The 27,951-nt window shown below is 42.8% G+C and overlaps 1 protein-coding gene across 1 annotated transcript; it reads right to left on the bottom strand.

Moving 5' to 3' along the window:
• Nucleotides 1-11: 11 nt before the first annotated feature.
• On the bottom strand, nucleotides 12-27,951 carry APCDD1 (APC down-regulated 1). The gene is made up of 5 exons (XM_048289384.1): nucleotides 27,827-27,951; nucleotides 18,160-18,343; nucleotides 16,029-16,560; nucleotides 6,293-6,614; nucleotides 12-4,268 (listed from the first exon to the last, which is right to left on the bottom strand). The coding sequence occupies exons 1-5, from the start codon at nucleotides 27,882-27,884 to the stop codon at nucleotides 3,820-3,822; spliced, it is 1,545 nt and encodes a 514-aa protein (XP_048145341.1). The 5' UTR covers nucleotides 27,885-27,951; the 3' UTR covers nucleotides 12-3,819.

Below are 27,951 nucleotides of genomic sequence, written 5' to 3'. Positions count from 1 at the left end.
CAAAGAAATCCTTAATTTTTCAGTTAGGCTTTTTTTATTTCAATCAATAGTTTAACAAGTGCTTAAACTTCCCCAGCAGTTTAATCTGGAACATAGTTGAGAAGAAAAATATCTTCTATAACTTTACAAAAATAAAAAGTTTTTTTTTCTTTTAAAATCCTGCACTTTAGGCAAGCATGCTCCGACTCAAGCAAGACTGACATTATATCCTAAATACAGACTTCTGTTCATAGAAATGACATTCTACCCCAGGGCAGTGGGCACAATATGTAAATGGTATACAAACAGAGCAAGAACACTTGTTTTGACTTTTCTGATCCCTTTTGTCCTATTTCTTGAATAAGGCCTGTTAAAACAATTAGCCTAAGAATTTCTTTAGGTTGCTATTTCTTCTGTCAGGTGGATCATTGAGTAGGATATTACTGAGGGAAAAGCTTTCACCTGTCTTGGCAACACTGGCAGCTGCTGAAGATAACAACATTAATAGATTCATTTTTTTTTAAACCTTCTGCATTTCAGCAAGGAACAAATCACCCAGTTTGCAGGTCTTCCACTGCTAAACCACTTGCAGCTTAACTTCTTTAGCAGCCAGGGCTGCCAGCACATGAGGTCAGGCTGGAGAAATAAAATGAATGGAATATATTGTGTCACATATGTATGTGGGGCTGTGCAGCAGTTAATTTAGTGCATGATGAAACCAAAAGAGGGGGTAAGCTTAGCTCGTTCTGTGCCTGCAAGCAAGGAGAAGCCTCACAGAAAATATGGACTAGCATATAAACTATGCACTCTGAAGTCTTACAGCTTTGTCCAACTTGACTTGTATTGGCTAAAAGAAAAATAAAAAATATATAGGCACGTGGAGGGAAACTGGTGCAGCATATGCTAAGAACCCAGATCATAAAATTGTATTTCTGGTCAACACTACAAATAAACTACAGAAGTCCCCAATCAGATTTCATATAATGCACTGTGAAGACTTTCAAAAAAATATTTCCTTTTAAAGTGTTTTTAAATGACAGGGAAAAGAAGAGCATTTATTGTACAATTTGTACAGTGATCCACATTTTCATGTAGTCTAACCATAAGCTTTGGAAAACCTAGACCTTTGCAAGTCTGTGATTCAAAACATCTGAGACATGAATGTGCTTTTAGAGGTTATAACTAGACAGATCTTTCTCTTGAAACTGTTACAACCTTTTTGGCATTAGGCACTTTACAGAGGAGCCACAAAGCACTAATAAACTGTAAACGATTGCCCCGATGAATATTGAAAATCGTGCTGTGGAACAGTTCCTTTGGTCTTTACTTCCATCCTGCATCACAAGCATGTGCAGATTTCAGCTGGGATCGAGCTGTGTGTGGCACTTGAACAGGCAAGGGACATGGTCTGACAACTCCTAACCATGGGTATTTTTTCAGAGATAGGACCACATGGGAATGGTTGATGGTGGTGAAAGCAGCTTGTCTTGTGTGATCTAAGGAATGTCACACAATACCCATCCTCTTAAATAAAAACTAGTCTGAATTCACTCATGCTGCTAGATGTCAAATAGAAGTCAGAAATGAAGCAGGTACTTAAGGGATATGTTTGACTGCAACAGCTCAGTAACCCAGTTAGAGATATGCTGTTGTCACTCTGCTGACTACAAAACTCAATCTAGAGAAAACCAAACTCCATGCTGGTTCGTAACTACTCTGTCAGAGGCATCCTGTCTCCTTCTTGACCCTCTAGTTAAAACTGTGCCCCCTACCAGCAACTGACACAGAACTGGCTCTTCAAGTAAGTTTGACTGTGTGGAACAGAAACCCATCAAGAAATGCTGACCAGAACAGCTGTTGTTCATAGGCCTCAATTCACCACAGTGAGTTGGCTTTCAGATCCTTCCAACAGGCTGAAAGAGAATCTGACATCAGATGGATGGATAAACACTTTCTCTGGTGACTATTGAGCCAACCTGAGCTCCATTCCTGACTCTTAAGTAAGAGTTTTCTGTGACTTTTCATTTACCTGAGGAAAAAATATGGAAGATGTGGTCTGGCTCAGCAGCGAGTCTATGATACTGCTCCTTCCCTCTGTCTTCCTGCTGTCTCAAAACTAGGTGAACTGATTCTGTTCCAACTCTGAGGAAATTCACATCCATGTTTTCAAGGAATGCTTTTGCTATAGTAGTCAGTATGAAGACTCACCATGTAAAGTTGAAAGACCTTCATTCAAAACATACTTTCCTAGGATACTGAAAATAATACATCAAAGGTTCTTTTTCTGACATAGTAGTGGGCTGGGCAGCTAGCAGCTGCTTATACTGTGAAGAAATGCTACAACCTTACTTATGTTTCTTACAGATGTTCCTGCTTTTCCTGCGAGCCAAAACATCTGTACATAAGTAAAAGTCACAGCCCAAACACTGCAAGGTTAAGCTATGCCCTCAGTTCACTCCCTATTAAAGCAGGGGAGCATGGTTCATCTATGAACTTCTAGCTCCTTGCTGGCCTTAAACATCTCCCCTACTGCTTTCAGAGTCTGCTCTGATTTGCATCAGTGCACAAAAGGCTGTATTCACCACTGAGGGAAACCTGAGAGTTTCCGGGGCAGGCTCTAGTTGACAAATGTCGTCTGAGCATTTTATCTATCCACCTTCCCAGCAGTGTGTCCCCAAACCAGTGCTGATTTAAGCTCTATGAAACCGTGGCATGTGCTGGGACAGTTCAGCAAGGAGAAAAGGAAGGATGTAGTCCCATTAGTACATCTCTTGCTCCTCTCTCTGTAAGACTGGGCCGGTGGCTCTCTGTCTGTGGGTCTGTTTCCAGCTGCTTTCTTGCTCTACCAGGTACCATGGTGTGCTTGCTCCTGTAACCCTTTTCTGTTCTTAAATGAGGTCACATGACTAAAAAGATGCTGCTAAATAGGGCTGCAGAACACTTGCTTTACTCTGACACAAGTACTGCACGTGGAGTGTGTAAGGTCTCCGGAATATGGAAAGAGAAGTCTTTCCTGCAGCCTTGTATTGGCAGCTTACCTGCACTCTATGCATCTGACAGGAAAATTGCTGCTGCTGGCTGGCTTTGAGGGGGCTTGGCTGTAACTACTCGCTAAATACAAAGGGAGGCCTCGAAGCAATTACATAGCTAAGTTAATTGAATGAGAAAATACTAAACCACTGGTTATTTTTAGAACTTAATGATTGCAAAAATAGCTTAAATTACTTGGAGTATTTTTTTTTTAATTAGGGGTACCAACCATTTAGCACTTTTTGAACAGAGGGCTGTTGATTTTCTGGTTCTTTTTGTATTATGAGCTGTGAGATAATGGCAAGATAAATCTTTGTGGATTTCCTCCTTATATACATATCTACATCAGAGCTGTGAAGTCAGAGGGGGAAGCTGCTATCACAGTACTGGCACAATACCGAGCCCTTCCCCAGAGCTAAATTCTGATGAGAAACTGGGCTTTGGGGATAAGAGTACCACAACAGCAAGATGGCAGAGATGACTGAAGCAGGATCATAAAGTTCATCCCAGCAGTTAAAAAAAATAAAAGGAGACTCCCTCCCTCCCCCCAGAAGTCTGCAGTCCTAAAGTGCAATTACTTTTGTGCAGTCGTGTCAGGCCAGGGATCAGACTGGATGAAGTTCAAAGCACAAACATCAAACGAGTGCCGTTGCAATTCAAGGAGGAAGAGGGAAGTAAGGAAAAGAACAACAGTTCTCAGGCATTCAAGTGCATCAAGAAAATAAATGTCCCTTTCTCTCTGAAGAAAAACAACCCCCAGTCTGGTGGAATCCTGGCTTTGTAGTCATGAAAAATAAGTTTTCCTTGCTTCTAGCTGAGAATGTCCCAATATGACACAGTACAAATAAACAACAAAGCAAGAGCTGGGGCGCTGAGATATTTTTCTGCTGCCCTGCTGCTATACAGCCTGATTTTATTCTCCTCTGGTGACTCTTCAGATCTGAGGACTGATGAGGCGCACTGAATTAAAGGCATCTGGTAGGAAGTGGCTCTTTTCTCGGGTCGGTCGGGGCTGGAGCCGTCGCTCGGTCTCTGACCATTGTACAGCAGGTACCTGCCCCGGGCATCCTGCTCCATCTTGAAGATTTCGTACTCAGTGTGAGGTAGGCGGATGCCGAGGGCGATGCAGCCGTTCGTGTGGGTGACGTCCTGCTGAACCCCAACCTGCCAGGATCCCTGTGCTCCGCACTCATTCCCATTAAAGACGTTCAGCAGCGAGGCTGTGGATATGTCCATGGGAGTGACCTTCATGTGATTCACTGTGAAAGAGGAAGAGAAGAACTATGAGCAGAGGAAAAAGACAAAAGCAAAGCCAACATGAAGATTGGGGCACACCTGTTAAATCAAAATTGTCTCCCCTTGTTCCTTCTTAAATTAATTTTTCACATTACAGGTGTGGTCAGCAAATCTACGAGCATCATTTTACGTCTTTAATGTAAATTGAAATTGCTTTTTGTGCAGAACAACCCCCCTCCAACTCAGTTGAAGAAAACCTGATGGCCACGTATCTCAGCCAGAGATTAAGCAGAGCTTTTCATAAATTCCAGACAATCCTTTACAGATAAAGCCTGGTTGGTTATACTAGGAGATAGGGAAAAGAAGAAACAATAAAACTTTACTCGTGTTTTATTACCATCTGTATTGATCCGTAAGTGGAGCATTTATCACATATTTTTCATCATTTCTTAACGTTTGCTACTCTGTAAACCTAATAAAGTATTTTGTTCCGACTGGGTAATTTGGGAAACACCACAGCTGCACTATCATCCTGTACTACCTGTCCTTTTTTGCATGAATTGTAAAATATAGCTGACCTACAAAGAGATGTTTTTCCTCATCTCTAAACATTGGCTGCAGCTTGCAGTATCAAATGTAGAATTGCTGCTGCTTTTTCAGTTCTAATCTGCCAGTATTTCAAAGGAGTTTAAGGAACATAAAGTTTCATTTTCCAGCCAAGTTAAAAAATTTGGGAAAACCCAAAATGAATGAGCTTGCAGAAGCTGAATAGAGATTTTTCCTGGTGTGTGTTTGACACTGTATATCAAGAAAAGGGGATCTGAATGGATTGGTGCTGACCAAAACAGAAGCAAATAACCAGCCCTTATGCCTCCCAACATAGCAAAATCCCAAATTTTCTTGCAGATCACTTTATAGTAAGATTTGTTGGGAGCTTTTCCCGAGCTTTTATAAACAGCCATTGACTCAATGGCTCTACAGTTCTCATTATTTACTCTAGTTGGTGTAAAAGGTAATTTCTAGAAATTGAATCTGAAAGTTTTACCTAAACTGAATTAGTCACCTTGATCTGTAAGGTAAGTTGGCACAGCATAAACCAGAAATGCAAGCAAAAACTGGATTTCACCCCAGGAGCTAGCTGGGACATGCTGCACATGCAGCTCTATAGAGCCAAAATTCTGACAGGCAAGGGTATCTCCCACCCCCTACAAAAATCTCAGATTAGTAAATTATTTCTTCTAGTCAGATGCTTTTCTAAATCAGACCCATGCAAGATGCTTTATTGGTTACTCATGTGGTAATGGAAATAAGGAGGAGAAGAGCCTAGAGAGGGCTTGAGGCTACCACAGGCTCCACTGGGGCTGGTGCCATGGTGGGACGTTGTGTTTTGGAGATGTTTGTTCATGTGAGTGGTTCAGGCCTCTGAGCTCTTTTTAAGCAGGGTGTCATGGGGCTGTTTGCACAGGAAGGCTTCTCAGCTGCAGGGACCCGGGTGGTGTCACCACCGAGAGCTGCTTTCCAAAGTATCCGACGGGTTTGGGTTGGATACATCTTGTCTTTGCTCTGGCAGCTTTAATCAGAGTTGTCTTGAGGGACACCCTTATTTGCTTGAGGGCCCCTTGAGAGAATATGAAAAAATGCATGCTGCTTCATCTGCCTTCCACAGAAAATTATTTATACCGCTTCAGATCTGAAATGCCTTCCGAAGATGCTTTTTTCCCTCTACTGAGGGAGCCCTAGGACACAGATCTAACCACTTCTCTTAAAGGCTTGAAGTCTGGCCACTGGACTCCACTTAGTAATGTGAAGTCTTATTTTCCTGTGTGTACTTAAAGACCTCTGCCTCAAATGAGTATGGCTTCAGTGGTGTGACATGCCATGCAGCTCTATAGTTTGGCTGGGCATTCACACAATGCCTGCAAACTTCCCAAGAAATGACAAACTCCTGAAAATCCCAGAATGAAATCATCATCAACCAAGCTGTTATGAGCAAACTCTGCTCTGGTCCATAACTACCTCCCCCCCACGTTGTATCAAGCCACTCTACCTTTGAACACAAACTCTGTGCCACCCATGACTTTGGACGAGTGGACTCCCCGGCTGTAGCGTCCCTTGGCATAGATGGTGAAGGTGGGGTGCTTGCAGATGGGGTCAGAGTAGTGGTAGTAGTGGCCCTCCCAAGTGTTGTTGTTGTCGTGGAAGATGAAGTGCCGAGTCAGGAAGAGCACCTCTGGGCGCACCTCACAGCGCTGGCTCACCCACTCTCCGTGCAGCCCGATGGTCAAGTCTGCCTTGGGGGGCAGGATGGGTGGGTGGTGCTCGTCCGAGCGGTAGATGATTCTGCACGCGATACACGTGCGGTCGTGGTTCTGAAACAAAGCAGAGAGAAAGCCTCGGTAGGCATTACCTGGGATACAGGGCAATGTATCAGGCCAGCCACTTCATGCTGAAGTGACACCAGCTCCACATTTTAAGGAATGCATTGTCATTTCTGATCTTGTTAGTGGTACCATTTGGTTCTGTATGTGTAAGACTGCACAGCAGAGGAGCACGTAAGAGATTAATTTTCTTGTCTGCATTTATCTGAAATTAACATTTTAGTTCAGGATCTAGAAAAGGCTGATTTAATCCTTCAAATCATACAAGAAGCTGGCAGATAGTGATTTACTATGATAGGGATTTTGCAACGCTTGTGTCAGAAATCAATACATTTGCTGAACTTTTACTTCTCTTTCTTTCAGTTGTTAACTTTAAGTACTGTAGATAAACATGGGTGTCATAAGGATTTTCTTCTTTTTGGATGGCACCTTGGGAGAACAGTAACCAGTGTTTTTTGAACTCTTTCAGCTTTTCTGAGCCCTAACACAAGTTTGTGCAATGTGTGATATGGCTGGTTGCTGCTGGACACGGTGAAAGCTTTATGGCCCTCTTCAGGAATAGGGTCTGGTACATGCTGAGCTCCAGGGTGGCTCACCACTGTGGGCCATGCAGCAGCCTCAAGCAGCCAAGGACCCCCAGCCCCAAATGTGAGTACCTGGGGTGTCTTAAGAGGGGTGTGCAGGCTCCAAGTCTGTGGCAGGAGTGAAAGGAATTTGAGGCTGAGGCTCCCACCTCCCGAATGACATAATTTATAGTTACTTTGCACATAGACCATTATTTTACATCCCAGGGACATAGAACAGTGACCATTTCATTGATTTCCCTATTGCTGAAAAGACTTTGGATGACTATCTGGTCTGGGATGGGGAAAATATAACCCCTGTTTAGTATCTGTGAAAGAAATGGGTGTTGTATGTTGATTCTCTGAAGCTACTTACGGTCATTTTATTGAAGAAATTCAAGGCACTAATGAAGACTGTGTGAATGTCACCCCTAAAGTGAGCCGGACCTGAAGGCAGTGAGTGGAGAAATGCTGACTTCATAGCAGCTCACATGGACTTTAAAGTAAGAGCAATGACTATGAGCATTTGTATTACAGAGGGCACTCAGAGAGACCTCAGAAACGAGGGCCGGAAAGGTGTACAAAGAAAAACTATTTCTATAAATCTCCCAGATGGGTGCATGTTGAGCTTTAGCACTTAACTCGACGCACCTCAGGAAAACACCTCACAGCTTGAACATGGTGGATGTGAGTAACCCCCCAGAGCATCCTCCTCTCTCCAGGAAGTATTGAGGAGTGTCCTTGAGAAATGAAGGCACAAGATATCTGTGCTGGTTGATCTGAACCAGTGCTGGCCAACAGCACTGCTCTGAGGAGGAAAGAGGTTGGACTTGATGACCTCCCGAGGATCTTTCCACCCCAAAACACCCCTAATGGTCTTCTGGGGACCACATGTCAGCATGCTCTTAAAGTGGATGTAGTCCTTTCCCACTGTGGAGCTTGTTAACTAATTTTAAGATACTTTTTTTCAGCTAAACTCTGCAAGCAGGTGCAAGGTCCATTAGTACCTTAGTGAAATACAAAGAACATTAAATTGAGTAATTTAACTGGAACTGGTGAAGTTAGTGCAGATATACATACAAAAAGTATCTTTCAATTGTAATAGAAATAACACCTATTTTCCCTTGAGATCACCATTGAAAGGATGCCTCCACTGCCTTGCATGGACATCCACAGGGATCCAGGCCAAGGGGTTGCTCTGTGGAAGATGCCAGTGCCTTTTAAATCCACATTTCTGTCCTGCCGTGGGGCAGACTGGCTGTGTTGTTCCCTGAAACGTTAAGGGTACTGATGACAGTAACTTAATGGCTGTGATTGCTCCACTCACATAAAGTGAAGCCAGAAAGCGAGAAAAAGACAGTGCTATAAAACAAAACATAGCTTATATAAGCTGAATCCGTCAATAGGAGAGAATGTCTGCTACAGTCTCTTCTCTATTGAAGTGAATTTGAAAGCTTCTATCATCTCCCAGAGGAGACCCTGGCAGAGCAGTAAATTGATTTTGTTTATATTCACATTTTCCTCCCAGGAGTCCGTCCTCCAAAAACAGTTTGTGAGCCAAGGCAATTTAACCTGGGAACCAGTGATTTCTGTTGCCCTTGCTCAAAATCTGAAGAAAACTAAACAGCAACTTGGCCCGTTTTCTTTTTTGGTTACCACTGGCCACCATTACACTCTGAGCAGAGGTGACTCCTTTGGCAAACTCTAGGAAGGTCCTTGTTAACTCTCTGTTACTTGTCTGTAGCTCTCCTGGCTCTTTGACCTCTGTGGTCCTGAACTGCTGTAACTATGTGCAGCCCTTCTCATTCTGAAGGCTTTGTGCCAGCTGTGAAGGTCTGGCCAACTGGGCTGCTAAGGAACGTCCAACCTGACGGTCTTCTAGTCATCGATGGTGTGCTCGGAGCTGAGGTAACCAGGCACTTTTTGCATTGAACTGCGAGTGGGGCAGGGAGAGGTTGGGGTGGAGAGGGAAGAAATATCTCTTTCACAGCAGTGAAACACCAGCTGGCTCTGGCCCCTCACATGGACATACTCAATGCATTGCTTTCCTGAGACCAGCACTTGAATCTAAGCCCACATAAACCTTTTTTGCTGTGATACTATCTTTCACAGCATTATAAACTGCTTAGTGGAAGAATATGCCATGTATAAACTCTTCCCAGTGTGATTTTTGCCCAAGTAATGAGCAAGGGAAAGAGCTAGTTCTGTTATGAGGCAATTCGACTTAATTACGGAGTAATTTATGTTTAACAATTGACTGTATATTTCACTCTTGCTTTTTTAGGTCAGCTGCTCTTGGCTCTTAATTACACTATCTGAGGCTTTGCAAATCACTCCCTTTCCACGTGTTTCAGGGAAAGATTATTTTCTAAAAACAGGCATTCAAAGAAAACAGGGAACAGAGATCGAGGACATTTGAGTCCAAACATGATTAAGAACTCTCTAATAAAAAGTTCATTTGGGCATGACATAAACTAAAAAGCAATAAAATGAGCAGAGGACAGGATGAACATCTGTTCTACGTTTTGATTATCTTAGGTGCACAATGCAATATTTTTAATAGTGGGGCCTTGCTAGAAGGACTGGGTCCTGAAATGGCTGGAAGATCCCTTCCCATGATGGATGGCTCCTTGCAGCTCTGCAGTGCCAAAGCCATAGTGCCACCATTCCTCACCCTTCCAGGTGTTTTTTAAAGCCAATTTCTGAACTAATCCACAAAGCCATGTGTGCCAAAACAAGCCTGAATCTCTGGCTGAAAACTCAGTTCTTGTAGTTGGGGAGAAAATAGCTTATGATCTAAAAATTCCCACCAACATTATTTCTTATCCCTCTCTCCTGCTGTCTCAGCTGAAGCGGTAATCGAGGCAGAGAGCTCTGGAAGCCAAGCAAAGGGGACTCTTATTAAAAAAAGCAAACAAGGATGAGGTTCTCTCATCTTTTTCCCAATTGCTGTGGATAGTCAGAAACATAAACCCTCCCAGCACAGTTTAATTTCCTCTTAAGTTCGGTGGAATTCTATGGCTGCCTAGGATTAATTGTCTGACACTGGCTATGCCACATGGCATGTGACTGGGTCTGTCATGTTGTACCCAGCATATCCTTGTTGCAGGGAGATGTGAGATGAGGGACCAGGCGCTGGATTTCCTCAAGCACGGGCTCAGGTTTGAACTGTGTGTGCAGTACAGATCTAACTGGTATGCGGGGATGTTGTAGGGGCCAACAGCCACAAAAGCTGGGGTAGGAAACCCCTACCATGTGAATGCTTATATTACTGTGAAGGGAAGTGCTGAAGAAGAGGGGAGAGAAAAGCCACACTCAGCTATGGTCTTGCACACCTCCTGAGTACCACGTGTCACAGGCAGGACTGGGTGGGACTGGAACGAGCCATGCCTGGTCAGGATGCTTTAAACCTCACCACCCAAAGAAACACAGTACCAGGTGTTAGTGTTAGTAACTAGCGCTCCCAGGATGAGTATAAATGGAAATTCTTGGGAGAACATCAAGGAAATGCTTCCAGCTCAACAAAAAAAGTTGGATGGCTTTGCTTCACACTGCCAAGGAGCCAAGTCCACAGGAAGGGCACATTTATGAATTGCTCAGGATAGTATCACGCTTGCTCCTCCACCACTGTAGATAACTGCAGACCAAGAGAACGCTTTAAAAAACAACCACAAATTCTCTCCAGCACAAAAGTGATAATTTGCAGGCTTTGCATGACCTTGTATGAAGCTGAGTTGACTAATGTGCATTAGGCTGGCTCTGGGGAGTTGACAAGCACAGCTGACACAGTTATAACTCAGCCTGCCAAATGGAATGAAGGATAACAAAGATTTAAAACTTTAATTAAAAATCTTGAAGCAAGTAAAATGCCGGAGAGAGTGGTAACTCCTTTGCAGAGTTGTCAGATGAGTATTTCTTTTGGTGGGGAACAGAGGTGCTGCAAGCAGGAAGGAAGGTGGAGATATGCTCAGATTTATCTGCAAATGCGTACCATATATTTTAAGATATTGAGGAATGGTTTTTATTAACTGCTCTTATGAAGGGAAAGATAGTGAAGGAATCTCAAGGCACTACCATTACACAACTGTCTGATCTATGATGTTGATTCTGTTGCACAACCCTGCATAAAACTGAAATAAAACCAACATGAAATTCGAAAGTCTTCTGGTTGTTCTTTTCTGGTATAAATGACTTTAGCCTGGGCAAAAGACACGAACAAAGAGAAAACCAGACTTCTCAGATGAATGTGCTTGCATGTCATCTATCCCATTAAAAAGATACTAAATATGGTGACATGAATGTCTTAAAAAGTATTAACAAAAAATAATTCCTGGAAAACCTGAAGGGACAGCTTCAATGTCCATTTTCAAGAATAAAGTATTCCCAAATAAAGGTGTCTTATTTATTTATTATGCCTTTAAAAAGCATCCTATATAGCCCTCTAAACCATGCAATATTACCAGTGAGTCTTCCCTGCCCTTTTACAAAAGATGAAGCCACTGTGCTTAGATGTCAACCATAAGGAAGGTGTCAGTAGTTTGGATATGCCTGGGGTTATTGTACTAGGCTGAATAGTTAATTTTGATCCCCAGTGCTGCATTTGAGCTGGGACAAGCTTTCACTGCAGCTGCAGAGCAGACCGTGGTAAGTGTAGATGTGGCACCTTCAAAGGCGCAGGGCCACAGCTGAAAGTGCTGCCGAGCCCGGCAAGGGCCAACCTCAGCTAAAAGCTGTTCACTTCTCTCATCTTTGTAGGGCACCACACACACTGTTATTGTTCATAAACCTGGAGTTAACCCATTTGAGCATTCTTCTGAATATTCCTACTTTGCTTCCTCTCATAATTTCCCTAACCAAGAACCTTTTTCAAGTAATAATGGACAAAAGGTACCCTTCAAGTGTTGGCTTAATCTAGAAGTCTAGTGGCACTACTCAGGCAAACAAAAGAGTTTTGTCTGCCAAAATTATACTTTTTGGTTGAGATAATGTTTTGCATATTTCTCTGAGGTGCTTCACATGTTTAACATCTATTTATTAACTTAAGATTGCATTTCCCTGGGAGTTTCACAAGTACATAGCATTCCCCTAGAGATGAAGTCACTGTGTTGCAAAGAGATGAAAGCTCAAATTTTTGAAAAGCACAGAAGACTTTGCACACTTTGTTCTCTCTTTGCTAAAGGAAAACGCAAGCACTGGTCTCCATACATTGAATTTGTATTAGCTGCAAACACCAAGTGCTGCTGGAAGTCAGGTGCCAGAGGTGAATAAAGTTGTAATAGAGAATTGATTCATTAGAGTTACATTTTCAAGGGAAAACAACAAAAGAGTGTGTCCAGCAACTGATTGAGCATGACAAAGAGTGAAGGTTATCCTAGCACTTTTTTGGTTTCTTGTGATGTTCCAGACCATGTCAGCCGTATTCCTAAGTAATGATCTAACCAGAATGACCGGTCAGCACAGTCCTGCCCCATCCTTCCCGTTACTGTCACATGATAAAATAGCACAAGGAATTCTTTGTTTACAAAGCAATATTGCTGAGGCAATTACATGTGAAATAAGTCTCCCAGTACTGCTCTTGTACACATTTTCTGTAGTTTAGAGCAGACATTTGTGAAAACATCTTCTGTCCTGCACAGAGAACGAACACGGCATTCAAGCCTTCCTTCATGCTACAAGTCCCTGTATATGTTTGTGATATTACAACCAATCAGGCAGCCTCCTTGGTGTTGTCCTAACAGGGAACATTTTGTGTAATATACGTGATGATGGCCAAGCAGTTCCCCCATCCTGCCTTCCCACCCATGTGCTCTCCCATGCTGGCTGAAGAAGCTTCATGTGTGATAGCTTGAATCACTTGATAAACTTGCAACGTCAAGAGACATCAAAGATGTTAATCTCCATTCATCAGCCAGTCCTAACTGATATCTCAAGCCAGGTTAGAAAACAGCCAAGATAAATCCATATAGTGACTTATTCATCATCTGCACTCAAGAACTTCCATGTGTTTTACAGGAGGAATTTTTTTAAGGTATGTTCTTATCTAAGAGAATTCGTAAAGCCTTAAGAGATGACATATTATATGTTTTTTAAAGCTCCCTGATTTTATATGAACACTTAAGATATGGTAATCTGTGAATTTATTCAGATTTGTAGCTCAGCATAAAGCTGTCTGGTTTTTGGACAGCCCTTTTGATTTACCATCCCGTGGTGAAATTGCTGCAGGAATTTGGATAAGGTCCAATTCTATTTGTTTAAAGTCCTGATCATGTGGCTTTGGCATTCCTAACATATCCAGCAATCATTTGCTTTTAATTACCGTTCATTTCAACCACATAAGTAATGAATGAGGCTACCACATCCAACTTACAGGCTGTGTAAACTCTTGGGCTGGGTGGAACTTTCTTCTATATAGAGGCTTCACTATAAATTTAACTCAAAATGTGCATCCTCTTAGCTTATTTTAGGCAGGCCTTTATGAGTCTAAAATATAAATAAATAAAAAGGAAATGAAAAAAGCCTTAAATGAAAGATTCCACACAATACACCTGATTCACTTCAGAAGCAATTTCCTGGCCTCCCCAACCTCTTGGTATGACTGTAGAAACCTTAAAAAAACAAGTTGATTTAACGTTTCTATTTATTCATGGTGTCCAGTTTCCAGAGGAGTCTGTGACTTGTAGTTTTAAACTCAATTTAGCATTTAAACTCATTTTCAGCTGGGTCCCAGTGGAGTAACAATTAGAAAAGGAAAAGAGTTCAAAAAGAAAGGGTTATAACCTTTCAACGGTATGTTTGCCTGGACTTCAAAAAAAAAAAAAAAAAGAAAAAAAGCACTTCTGTTACTATTCTTCCTACATTTGGCAAACAGTAGGTCAGAGGGCCTGTTGAGAACCTGTTGGTATAGAGATCTTCATGCTTAGGTACAAACCAACAAACCCACATCCTGGAATCTTTCACAGCAGCTGAGGCAAAGGTTCATTTTTTAGGGGTATTGCTATTTATATCATGCTGAAAGCCTAGTATCAGCAGGCCCAGCTTCTCTTAGCTAACCTGTCTCAAGAAACACACCTCTCTTATGCAAAATTTGGTCCCTTAAGTTCGAACACTGTATTTTAGAGCCGCTATATTTTAGAGGGGAAAAAAGGATGCTACAGTAACAGAACAGATAGGCAGGAAAATCATTACCTGTGTGTCCTAAAATTGCAGCAGGCCAGGACAACAATCTTAATTTCATAAAGCTGGCTGAGCATACATCTGACTGCTCTGACTGTAATGAAATTACTACAAGGTGGAAGCGTAGGCATTTACTATATTATATATCAGCCCAGAATAAGACGCCCAGAATAAGACACCTAGATTAGACCAGAAAAAATACTCAGCTACAGTGATTTAAATCAAGATTTTGTCTCTGTTTCAAGTGGTTGGAAAAAGATCTACAGTCTTTTCTAGAACAGACACAATATAGCTGGTGTCTGACAATTTCTATCTACAGATACCTGCAAGAAAGGGATCTAGTAAAGAACCCTCACTCCCAAATCAGTAAAGTGAAAGTTGATGTGGTTGGTTGAATCAATTAAAGAAAAGCAAAATTTTGAAGAGGACTGTACCATGGTACATCTGCTGCTGCTGCTGAAACTCTCTGTTTTGGGATGGTAAGTTTTAAAAGAAAACTCAAATTTGTCCTTGGTCACTTGAAGACAGCATAAGAATGACAGAAATTACAGCAGTTTTCATACATCAAAACAGTTGACTGTAGATTAAAATGATCCCTAGGCCAGGCTACAAAGCAATTAAAGGCAGATCACATAAAGATCTAACCTACTAAAATTTTTTGTTCACAGGAGACAGAAACAAGCCAGGGCAGACAGTTTTGAATGGAAGGGAAAGCCAAGGGTTTTTCATCAAAACTCTCCCTTTTCCTGTTGTGTTTCCTGCCATTGCTGATAAGCTGTAGCTGGTTTTTGAACCATTTGCGATGATGAAAAATGGTGGTAACCCATTAGCTGGAAGTGGCAATGCCCAGCTGGAGCACACCAACACCGCAGCACCTGGCAATGTGGTTCCAATTGCTGACTGCCTTTGAAATGTCACCAGGAAGGATCTATAAACAGCCTTCCTGCTACAGGCCATCAGTGTCTGCTCTGTTTGAGTTTTACTTAGCTTACTATGGGTTGATCAGTTCCCGATGAAGCTGAGGGCACTTTGAGGCCGCTTTTGAAAACTGAATTATCAAATGGAATTAGAGCCCCATTCAAAATTCACCTGTTTTTCATTTCATTAATGTGTGTGCCTATGTCAGGATCCATGACTTGCACAGTCCATCAGTTTTTTTCCCTTCATGCTGACCCATGTGTTTACCTTCCAATTCCTCGTCTCCTCCTCAGGTTATGGATCACCCAACATCCATATGCTGATATTCATATTTCATTTCCTCTCTCCCTGGCCCCCCATGCAGCTATAGAAGCATCCACTGATGCCTGCTCCTCTTCTGCTATCTCAGTTCTAAATGAAACCTTCCTCTCAGCTGCTAGCCTACAGCCATGGTCCCAGCCAACCACTCCTACTTCTGCCCACAAGTCTCTGATTCCATCTTCAGAGTGGCCTTTATTGACTTTAGTTCACCAGATTACTTTTTTTGCATATTTGATGCAGTCACATAAACCACAGCAAAGTTACTGTTCTCACAAAGTAAGTTCTGTGATCATCTGTTAATTAAGGCTGTAATCGACCCCCTGTATTAGAAGCACACTGGTTACACCAGTGCACTTAGAAGAACTGAGTGATCTGGGCTTTGTCATCAGAACCTTTAAAAGAGGTTAGATGCTAACCCACACACACGTACCTTGGCATTTTGAAGAGGAGGTTGGTAACTAGAGGGCCGATAGTACCTCCTCTGAGTAGCATCAGTGTGAATGTCTCCGAGGAATAGCTCCTCCACAAGGTGGTCTAAATTGTGGTGCAGGTACTGCTTCTCCACACGGATCAGCTGGAGTTCATGCATGGCAAAATTCAGAGCTTTGGTGCATTCACAGCCATTCTCTTCTCTCAGCAAATCATAGCTCACATCCTGCTCCCAGGGACTATCTTCTGGGATAAATCCAGGACACGTCTGGTTCACCAGCTCACTTAATTTTTTGGCTACTGCTTCGTTGTGGCATATGATCTGTATGTTGCGGAGCTGGTAGTCGGCCTCGGTGCCCCCCCGGATGATCCAGGACGCCTGTCGGAGACGTATTTTGCCACGTATGACTAAGGTGTAGATGGGGTTTGTGCAGCGATTGCCACCGTAATAGAACTGATAGGCCTTGAATGTATTGTTGTGGTAGAACCTGTAAGATCTTGTGATGAACTCTGGGCCTGCTCTGACTTCGCAGCTGTGGGAAGAAAGCAAGCGTGGAAACAAAATTTTAGCAAGGTGGCACATCATGTACACTACAAGCAACAAGCCCCACACAGGTCCACAGAGACACCTGGGTGCTACTGTCCCTCCAGCAGGAATGGGAGTAAATAGGAACTAGGCATCTGTGGCCTGCCAATAATCCAACAATTCCCTCTGCTGCTATTAATATACTGTTTCATGGTGATCATATCTAAAGGCTTTATCTTGTAGGCTTAAATACTTTGAATTGTGTTTTGCTTTTGCCTTTTGTCTAGGGACCACCATGTGACTCAATTCTTTGTTGAAAAGAGTAGCAGCTTATTAAACATCTATTGCTCTCTTTTGCATGGTAAATTTAGCAGAATGACTGATAACATCAGAAAGTGAAACGCAATACGTCCAGGGAACAGCACAAAGAACTGGCTTATAAGCTGCTCTAGAAGCTTCTCAGTGTAACTCCATGAGCTCTGGTCTGCTGAGGACATGCAGGATCATGTGCTCAGCTTTTTCACTCAAACATTCAACAGGGGTCGCAGTTAATGCAAACTTCTGACCATTAATGCAAAACTTCTACTTGGCTTGAATTTGGACCATGCAATATTCAGGTTTTGTTGGTTTTTTTCCTCTTTTTTTGACCCCCCCCTTTTTTTTTTTCTAAGAGTGTAAATGGCAGTTAAATTCCATTTCCTGTAGAAAGCCCTTCTTTGCCTTCAAACTTGTTCCCCTTGTCACCTCTACACTGCTTAATATAAACAGAATTGTTAAGGTTGGAAAAGACCTCTAAGACCACTGAGTCCAGCCCTTAACCCAGCATCACAATGTTCACTACCAAACCACATCCCAAGTGCCACATCCGCACACCTTTCGAACACTTCCAGAGATATTAACTCCACCACTTCCCTGGGCAGCCTATTCCAGTGCCTGACCACCCTTATAGTGAAGAATTTTTTCCTAATATCTAATCTAAACCTCCCCTGGTGTAACTTGAGACCATTTCCTCTCATCCTGAAATACACTCCTTTCTGTTAAAAAACCCCCCAGCCTTTCCTACTACAAGTCACTTCCAATGAGCATGTGAATATTGCCTGCTGAGACACAGAAAGCAAAACAATCTCTGAAATACAAGTCATCAGGTATAAAGAGCAAAAGAACTAGTGAAATACAGCTAATAATTTCTTTTGCTAATAAAACCTGTGCTAGACACATGCTCTGAAAACAAGGACCCATTCAATGGATCTAAAGCATGGAGACAGATACAGTACAATGTTGTGTTTGAATGAGCATCCATTTTGGCAGCCTGGTAGGCTCCTTCCTATTCAGAGAGATTTAAAGATACTTCACAGCATGCTGTTTAAAATCCAGACAATAAACTGATTCAACAAGACAGCTTTATGGCATGCTATTTTAATGTACATAATGCTGCTCCTTCTCCTTTTATGCATAAACATAGAGAGAGCATCTGGCATTTAGAGCATCACCATATTCAAGAAAATATTTCCCCTGCTGTTGAAAGTGGGAATACTCATCCTTCCCTCTCTGGTTCTTTATCCCCTTCTCTTCCCCATCCCAAGCATCTTGTTTTATCTTTCCTTACCCAGTAGAGACCCAGTGGCCCTCAATATTGGGAGGCATTTGTACAGTGATCCGGGCTCCATTGTGAAGGTGTTTCAGCATATGATGGCACTGTGACTCCTTGAAAGCCCTCCAGGCACTCTTCTCCAAGGACCGAGGGTGGGACCTGCTGTCCGGGTGAAGAAGAGCAGAACCTTCTCCCAGCCCTGTGGTAGAAAGTGTAAATTATACCATGAGATCCTGCTGAGAAGGGCTTCAACGTGATAAAGGATATTGTGACCATCTTGCATTGAATGACACTTGTTCATATTGTTATGTGTCTGGGCAAATACTGTTTACACTTATTTTCTCATCTGAAGAAAAAATGAAATTATGGAAGCTCTTCCTTTCTGTCACACCGCTAATAATCCATTACATAAATTTACTTTACGAAATAAACTGGGGAAATGAGCTTGAACTGAAGTGTTGGGTTTCCACACCCAGGAGATGTGGCTCTGAAACTGAATTTTATAGACACCTCTGAAATCTCTGGTCAGGACAATCAAAAACCTGGACTTTCAAACTTTCAGAAAGATGCATCCAGATCCAGACACAAACTTTGCGGTTTCAGCCCACCTCTAATTTGAACGCTTCTATAATAAACTTGCAAATAAAGCCTACTCTTTAAAGTCAAGGGAAAACAGATATTAAAAGCAAAGCCTCTGCACACAGGAAGCCTCTGTGATGACTGAAGTGGTCAATTAAAGGCAGATTCTTCTATTTTTATTTTAAAGGGGAAAAGGAATTTCAAAAGCTAACTTTATCTCCAGCACACAGTAATTTTGGTTTCCAGTAATGTATACATACAAAATCCACCAGCACGCTCTCTACACAATATTAATTGAACAAAATGAATACATAGCTTCAAAAGGAATGTGCCTTTACTCTTTTATGCACAGCCTGCTCTTAGATGTGTTGGAAAACACGGATCAAAAGAAAACCCCACATCCGGGGGTTAAAAGGTGACAAACATGAACCTTACATAATGTGTTGGAAACTGTATTACATTGCCAGAAGGAGTATGAGCACCAGAGAGCTAGAAAATGGATATGGGGAGGGGTGAAGGGGCTGCTTGAGTGCCTGGGAAGTTGGGGCAGCCATCTCTGGAAAGGGATGTGTCACTGTAACATGCTCCCAAGGGGCAGGGTGTGGGATTCATCCCGTTTTCTGGTGCCTTCTCAGCTCACCTGGATAAGAAACTGGGCTATTTGGGATCAATCACCAGTGAGAGCCACCCAGCACAGGATCCTATGCTCTATGCCCCAGGCCCCATCTAACACTTGGGCACATGCTTGGGCAGTGTTGCAGCATGGCTACAGCAATTACAAAAAAAATCAATCACAAAAGTATTATTTGGTGTTAGGTAGACACTTTCTTAAGCCTTTCCCATTTCCTATTGAAAAAAAAAATAAATGGTGTCAGTGATTCATTATGTTGGCTAGGTCTTAGATGTTCTGGAAGAAACTTGGGTAACACCTGGGGAAACGGCACTGCCAAAATTATAAATACATGTCAACCATTAAAAACCAGCAATTCCTAAGCTAAACAGAAGCAAGGACTTATCCAGGAGACAGGGTAAAAAATGATCAGAAAGAATACAATAAATACCTTAACCTAAACAGTGCCCGCCATTGAACAACACCAGGATTTAATGAGATTAATGAATACAACCTCACAAAATCTTTTCTGGAAAATCTGTTTGCTTTGTTATGTTGCAGCTTACAAACAATTCTTCAATGTGAATGAGAATTTATGGTCTTGCTTTCTATAGGGTAATAAATACTAGGGATACTTTGATATTTGAGCATACTGCCTGAGATGCCCTTACAGAAGCCTGATTTTCAGGGGCTCAGTATTTCTCCCTTTCTGGAAGTCAAGGCTTCTCAGGTATTTCTACATTGCTGAGCAGAGTTACTCCTGTTAGCAATGAACAACTCCCATTCTGCAGCCAGAAATGGGATGGCCATGACAGGGTGATGCTCTGCTTGAGCTGACTACATCTTTGGAGAGGGAGGATTTACTAGGTTGGGTCTGTGCTTCATGTCCATGTACAGCCTGCAAGGTACATGGCAGAGCTTGTAGTCACCAGTGCTAACTTTCAACATGGTGCCTCCTGCAGACAAATTATCTCACACTGAAAAAAGACTTTGAAAATTCACATTTCCTTTTGAAGTTGTTAAACATTTGAATCTGCCCTCATGAGGAGGTTTTGAAATTGTTCAACTTGCTATTTCCAAGGCATATTTATTGTACCAGTTGCTTTTAAGCAGTCGTATTTTGCCTCGTTCATGTGATATAATTCATGAATACAGATGCATTTAGAAATTATTTTTTCATTTAGACATACTTGGGGATTTAATTTCTTAAAGCGAAAATCCTTCTGTGGGAGGACACCATCTTGTATGTGCACATATCAAAGAAGAAAATGCAGTAACCACATCAGACATTCCCAATTATTCCCTGAAGGAAATAATGAAAAGAAGGAGTTTTTGAAAAGAAGTCAAACTTTATGTGGTATTATACAGTGTCTTTTCCTTGATACAGCTCAAAAGCAACTGTGTCTCAGCCCTCCATGTCACATTAGTGTAGTTCTGTCTGTAACTTGCAAATGACAAACTGCAACCAGGGAAAGCAAGGGAGATTTGCATCGATAGCCCTAGAGGAAGGAGGGTATTTGTTTGGGACTCTGTCCCTCCAACTGTGACAAAAGAGGGCAAGAACAAATTCAGGCAGTTAAGAGAGGCATGAGAACATAATGAAGGCTGCAGAGACACAGGGAGAAATGTAGAAAACACACGTACAGAATGGTTTGGGTTGGAAGAAACCTTATAAATGATCCAGTTCCACTTCCTCCTGACCATGGGCAGAGACACCTTCCACAGGACCAGCTTCGTCAAGGCCCCATCCAACCTGGCCTTGAACACTTTCAGGGATGAGGCATCCACAACTTTCCTAGGCAACTTGTTCCACTGCCTAATGACTCTCACAGCAAAGATTTTCTTCCTAACATTGAATCTAAACCTGCCTTCTTTCAGTTTAAAGCCGTTCCCCTTGTCCTATCACTACATGCCTTTGTAAAAAGTCCCTCTCCAGGTCTCTTGTAGGACCTCTTTAGGTACTGGAAGGTGCTCTAGGGTCTCCCCAAAGCCTTCTCCTCTCTGGGCTGAACAACCCCAGCTCTATCAGCCTGTTGCCATAGGACAGGTGCTCCAGCCCTCTGAGCATCTTTGTGGCCTCCTCTGGACTTGCTCCAGCAGGTCCACGTGCTTCTTACATTGGGGACCCTAGAGCTGGATACAGTACTTGAAGTGAGATCTCACCAGAGCAGAGCAGGGGGGCAGAATCCCCTGCCTTGCCCTGCTGGCCGCGCTGCTTTGGATGCAGCCCAGGACATGGTTGTCTTTCTGGGCTCTGAGCGCACATTGCTGGGTCATGTCGAGCTTCTCATCAACCAACACCCCCAAGTCTTTCTCCTTGGGGCTGCTCTCAATAATGCTAAACAACATCACAGGACCAGAATATCAGAATATGAAATACAGAAGAGAATTAAGAGACAGCGATGGGACCTTTACCTATGTTTGCCTTGCTGGAGCAAGGAAATAATTAATTTAGTACAAACTTCTTCCTTACAAAGTCGTCATTTCAACACTTTTGTAGTTACATACACCTGTAGATATAACTACCATACAAAGGAGATGTAACTTCCTCTTGTACCATCTGCAGGTCAAACACCAAGACCGGTGATACGCTTCCCAAACAGAGCAGTAAATCAAACACCACCTTCTGTGTTTTCCCTTGCAGCAGTGCTCAGAGGCAGTGCAGATTCCCCCTGCTTCACCCTTGGCAGTGCACACGAGGTGTTCTGCAAAACTGAGGTCCTGCAGGGATGATGTCACTTATTTTAAAAGATCCATTTGGCCATGTTAAATGAGACATTGCTGGAAAGGCTCAGGGTTAAAACATGCATTCACAAAACTGGGAAAAGAATTTCATGACTCTTTAGAAGCCCACTTTGGAGAGTAGATGCAGTTGCAACATAGTTGGAGCCATTACTTTCATTCAGAGAGATCCAAGTCTGCTATTCTCACAGCACTGACAGATGGTCAGTTTCAGTATCTCCATGACTTGAGTATCTCAGACTCAGCTGAGAATATCTCAGACCCTCTCTCTGACTGACTTTGAATTTTTGTGTGTTATGAAGGAATATTACCCACTTGTTGAAAAATATAAAACCACCCACTATGTTACTACTCAAAAGTGTGACAGACTTCAAACAAACAAACAAAAGATCTTTGCATGAGACCAATGACAATAATTTTGTGAAGCCTCTGGTTGGCTCTCCCTTTAGCTGCACCACAACCAGAGATCGTATGACTGTATCCCCTACCCCACATCGTATGTTTTCACAAAGGAGCAAGTCCAAAAGGAGAAGGAAAATTCCAGAATCCACCTGAAATACCAGGTAGCAAAACAAAAGCATCTTATGATGAGCTGATATCCAGCTTCCCTTTCAAAACCAAGCCCTAGCAGTGACACAGCTTTAGCATGAAACGAATTGAATATAGCATAAGAGGTGCTACAGCTCACTGGGGATCCCTGCCCAGACCCTGAGATCTTTGAGGGCCTGTGATCCCAGATCACACTTTACAGGGGCAGGATTCAACATCCATCTGAGTGGGAAAGTGGAGGCCTGTACAGCTGCCATGCCAGGAAGATGTGGATAAGAGCACGCACCACACCAGACAGAGGGCTTCAGGCTCTCATGTTCACCTATAAACCTGTATCTGATGTGGGAACAACCATTCAAGATAAAAATAATTGTTAAGGGAAGATAGGTTACTTTCAAGTTCTTCAAAGATTTCTGCACATAGCTGCAAGTAAAACACAAATCTTAAAAGGGCAAACTGTTGGCAGCCCGTTACCCAAACGTGTTTCAAAAATGGTTATGACAAAGCTCTCCGCCAACATTTCTGCAAAAAACTGCAAGCTGCTAGAATGAATGTTTTGGTTTTCTGAAAAATAGTATGCAAATACTGTACAATTGCAACAAAGATAATCAGTAGAGTTGTGCTTGAACACAGATAGTTTTAATTTAATTTGTGCCTAAACACCCTCAAATTCTGTTCACAGCTGTGCCAGACTGCTGAAGTATAAGGCAAATAATCTTAAACTGTTTAGATTTTATCAGTTTAATGAATGTCTCCACCAGAATCTAAACCACGGCTTCAAACATGTCCAAGGGTAGCGCTTCAAACCAGTCTCAAAGCTACCAGGTGTTCAGCAGGTTCATCCTTTGCTAGATGGGAGAAGAGATGTTACCTCAAAGTAGGATTCAAACCTGGATTTAGACTGGCATTGCTCAGCAGGAACTGCTTAACATTTTTTTCCCCTTTTTAAAATTTTCTAGTGATGTAAATACAGAAGAACAAAATTTTATTATGAAGTAAAACAACCTTGAGTGATAGCGTAAGTTCAAAACAAGCAATGGCTTCATCTCTGATGAAGAAACATTTTAACATTCATGCTTTACTCCTGCAGCAACCTCTTTTCAAGTTAGAACTTGTTTGAAACTGGAAAAACCTTACAACAGATAAAGAATAATTGGCTGGATTAACTTTATAGCTCTCCTTATCTGGGCAGTTGCCCTGCACAATTAAATAAATAGACATTTGGATTATGCTCTTTCTTGATGTGGGATAGTGTCAGATAACACCTATGACAGGCTTTTAGTTCCAGTGCAAGCTTACATAATTGCCATGGAGAATATAATGTCCTGTTACCAAGCCACGAGCTGTGTTTACCAGTGTTTTCCCTGCACTTGAAACTTCAAAGAGCCCTCGCAAGACTGGGGCCTAAATTAGCTACTACAAACAAAAGGGTTGGGAAATGAAAGCCGGGTTTTATGGCCAGGGAAGCAGACAGGACAATGACTTCCTTTCACATGTATCTGTTGCCTCTCTTGTGCACACAGAGTTTCCAAGTGCAGCTTTCGAAGAGAGGCAAAATGAATGCTTTAGAGCACAGAAGATCCAGAGGAGGGATCCAAAGATGTTTAGATGGGACAGCTAAACAGTAACTCCCTCAAAGCTGACAGGCCCAGCACGGAGGTCCCCTGCTACCCTACAGCTTGGTCCTTATTCAGTGTCCTATCTTGGAAGAGGTCAGAGAACCAGGTGCCAAGCAGTTACACAGCCCATAAGCTCTGCTTAGCTGAAGTTCTTAATTGAGATGGCTGCTGCTACCTGTGCAAGGTGAAATGGCACTGCCCAGAGCATGGGCTTCTTTATGAAACCCCGAAGGGTTAAAGCCCATCTTCTTTCAGGGCAGTAGGAAGGAGGACACTGACAGGAGTGGGTGCAGCGCTGGATGTCAGTGCAGTTCAATATCAATGGTAGTTTGGTCTTGCCCTCTTTGAAAGAAACATCTGCTCTCTGTCAGAGACATCTGCTTCATCCTGCCTGCACCCACACCTTGGCACTGGGGTTTATTCATGCAGAACTGCCCCCAACTCCCACGGGACTTCTGTCCGGGTGAAGACAGTGCTAAACAAACTCACTACATATAATCCTACCCTCTATCAGCCCTAAATATTCACCTCACTAATGAAGTATTACCCTTGCTTTGAACAGCTGAAGGTATTTGCCTCCAGTGTGGTTGAGGCCACTTTTGGGTCCCATGGTGTGCCAGCCTACTTTCTCAGACACTGTACAAAGCACAGAAAAACTGTCCTTTCTGTTGATGACATCGACATCTTACCACTGTGCTAGCCCACAGCCGAGCTACAAAGATGAGTGAAATGGAATTTACACTAACAAAATTGTACATGAAATTTAGTCCATCTTCTAACTCTCCAAGTCTTACACTGAGCAGTGTGTCTTCCCATCTTTTTATTGTCTTCCAGATTTTTAAATGCATTATTTAACTGAGGAAACAGATCACATGTGCCTCTAGCACAGAGCACAATATATGTTCATTTTATGGCTATGGGTATTTATATCTCCTGATGCATTCACTTACTATTTTCCTGAAAAAGTTTTGAAATAAAACACTGCTATGTAACTAATTTAAGCAACATTGCCAGAGAACTTTTAAAAGCATAAACAGTTTTGCCAGAGGACTTTTAAAAGCATGAACAGTTTTGCTCTGAAAAGCCTATCAGTCTTGTTTTCATCATCTTTATTAGTACCATTTCCATGATGTTATCAACTAATTGTTTTAAAGTTTCTAGCTCATCACTCTAACAGTAGCATAATCAGAAATACACTAAAGTGTTTTTTTAGCATCTGTATTTATTACAAAAAAAAAAAAAAGGTTATGTTTACAAAAGAAATTAGCCAAATTTGTTTTGAATCCACTTGAATGTAGTTCTTATGATTCAGGTTTTTTGGAGTTGAATGATCTTAGTATTTGACATCTGAAACTTCTGTGGCTTTTTGTCTAAGCAAAGAAAACAGTGATAATGGACAACTTCCAGCTGCAAACCTTTTTTCCCTTTTTTTTTTTGTGACACTGTACATGTATAGGTTTTATTTTGATTAATGAAGACCAGTTTTTCCAAATTTCAACTCAGTGACGTTAAAGTAGGCACTTCTTAATGTAATGAAAGCAGAAGCTTTAGCCTTAACAGGACATTTTAACTTGTGTCACAAAGCTTTAAGTCCTAAAAATCCTCAACCACCCACCCACACTCACTCACTTTTAACCCTTAAATTGCCATACGCAATAGAAATGCAAAAAGAAAACATGGCATGCTGCAAAGAGGCTTAGCACTGCAACCCCCTGGGATTGCTGGTTATTCTTACACATTAGCAATTCAGGATAGCTGCTGATCAAAGGATGCTTCTATGGGCTTTATGGCATGGAACGAAAAGCTCTAGACCAAGTTAAAGCCAACAGGGTAAATACATTTCCATGAGCTACATTTCAGTGCGTTATATGCCACTGATAGAATTTTCAAGTTTGTAAAAGGGCAGTAGTTTCCAAACTTGAAACTCTGATCCAAACTGTGCACTGCTGCATTACCAAGATGTTTGTCTTCATATACAAGGCAGCGAGTTGTATCTTTCTACAAGAACTTAGGTTTACGTTATTTAGTGAAATATAACTGCAGATGGAAGAAATGGATGACTTTCCTTCATCATCCTCTTCTGGCAGCTGCTGTTTTGATCTGATCACTGGCCCTGATTTGTTTCCTGCTCCAGCCAGCATTCAGCTCTGCTCTGTAATTCCAAGCAGATGAGCCAGGGAGTCCAACCCTGCAATTACACCTCCTCTCTTTACCCTCTAACTTCAAGTCTCCCATTTCAACTTTTACATCTCAGATCACAGAGTTTAAAGAACACCTCTGGCGTCCTGTCAGGTCTGGCTCAGCTAAGCATGTTTCTACACTCTCCGGATCTCGTAGCTGAGCTGTGAGAAGAGTATAAAACCCCCTCCTGGGGATCAGTCTCCTACTCTTTCTTTCTCAAAACAAAATATACCATCAGAAGCCCATCCTCTTTATTATTTATTAAATACCATAGTGTGTGCTTAGCACTTGTACAAACACAGAGAGAGACAATCCCTGCTTCACAAAATCAACCCCAGAAATAGCTTTGAAATCCTTAACCCCAGCTCACAGATCTCCCACTGAATGCATGTAGGTCACTTGCGTTTTAACAGTTAAAAAAAGTCCTCTTTTTACCACTAAGCTTGGGGTCCTAAGAAATTTAACTGAAGGACGCTGGATGCTACAAAGAAGTTCAGAATTAGGAACACTCTTCAAAATGATGCTGTAACCGAGTAGCTTGCGTCACACTTTCAGGAGGATATCATACCCAGATTTCTCAAATCTGGCTGCCAAATGTTAGACATACCTAAGCAGCTCATTAAATTGTCTCCTTTTGAGAAGTTTCTCTTCAAGAACACTGGCTTTCTGGAAAGATGGTTTATCTATTTAAGGGCCTAAAAATGGATTTACAAGCCGAACTTTTAAGTTTAAATACGCTTTTCTCACTAAAATTTTGCCTACTGTGAAGTTTCAGAGAGATGTCAGTCCAGGGTTAAACTGAGAGACTGTCAAAGCAGGACTGTGTGTAGTAACACCCAGAATCTCTGTGCTCTGCAGCAAAACAGTTTTAGTTGGGCACAAGACCCGGTGCTGCTACCGAAGGCTTCCCAGATAACACATGCACGGCAAAAAACTTTTCCTGAGAAGAGGTGGAACGCGGGCCCCGCAGGGTGTCTCGGCGAAACGCGCCGGAGTTCGGCAGGGCCAGCTCTTGCCCGCAGGTGCGTAAAGAAACTTGGTGTGAGGTGCCCGGACCAACTGCTCCATCCAAGCAGTCCCAGGCTGCAACGCAATCCGCCGAGGCACACTTGGGAGCGGGGCGCTTTCGCCGTGGCTTTACCCACGCCGGCGGCCGCCGCTCCCACGCGTGCTGCGCAGGGGTGTCACTAACACGGGGGTCTGCCCGCTTCCCATCCCCTGCCAGACCTCTGTCCCGGGCAGGCGGGACCCAGTGCCCGCGGCCACGACGGGAGAGCGCATCCCCCCCCCGCGCCCCTCTGCCCCCGCCAGAGAGGTTCTGCGGCCCCCTCGCACCCCAGCCGCCTTTCGGGACGCGCCGCGGGCCGAGCCCCGCCGGCAGCCCCGCCGGCCCCGCACTCACCGTGCAGCAGCAGGGCTGGGAACAGGTACCGCATGAGGCTGCCGTACGGGGCGCACATCTCCCCGCCTCGCAGCGCTCCTTGCCCGCTCCTGCGCTCCGGCCGCCGCCGCTCCCGCCGCGCCGCC

The sequence above is a fragment of the Corvus hawaiiensis genome, chromosome 30 (assembly GCF_020740725.1).
Source record: "Corvus hawaiiensis isolate bCorHaw1 chromosome 30, bCorHaw1.pri.cur, whole genome shotgun sequence".
NCBI lineage: Eukaryota > Metazoa > Chordata > Aves > Passeriformes > Corvidae > Corvus > Corvus hawaiiensis.
Note: the sequence above shows the minus strand (reverse complement) of the source record. Positions and strands in the feature narration are given on the sequence as shown.

Bases quoted from the DNA above. Each gene is read 5' to 3' on its own strand.
- APCDD1 (XM_048289384.1), bottom strand. From the start codon at position 27,884: ATGTGCGCCCCGTACGGCAGCCTCATGCGGTACCTGTTCCCAGCCCTG. The intron at 18,344-27,826 runs GTGAGTGCGGGG...TTTCTACCACAG, and splicing joins CCCAGCCCTGCTGCTGCACG to GGCTGGGAGAAGGTTCTGCT. The intron at 4,269-6,292 runs GTAGAGTGGCTT...CCTCTTTCACAG, and splicing joins CACAGAGTTTGTGTTCAAAG to TGAATCACATGAAGGTCACT.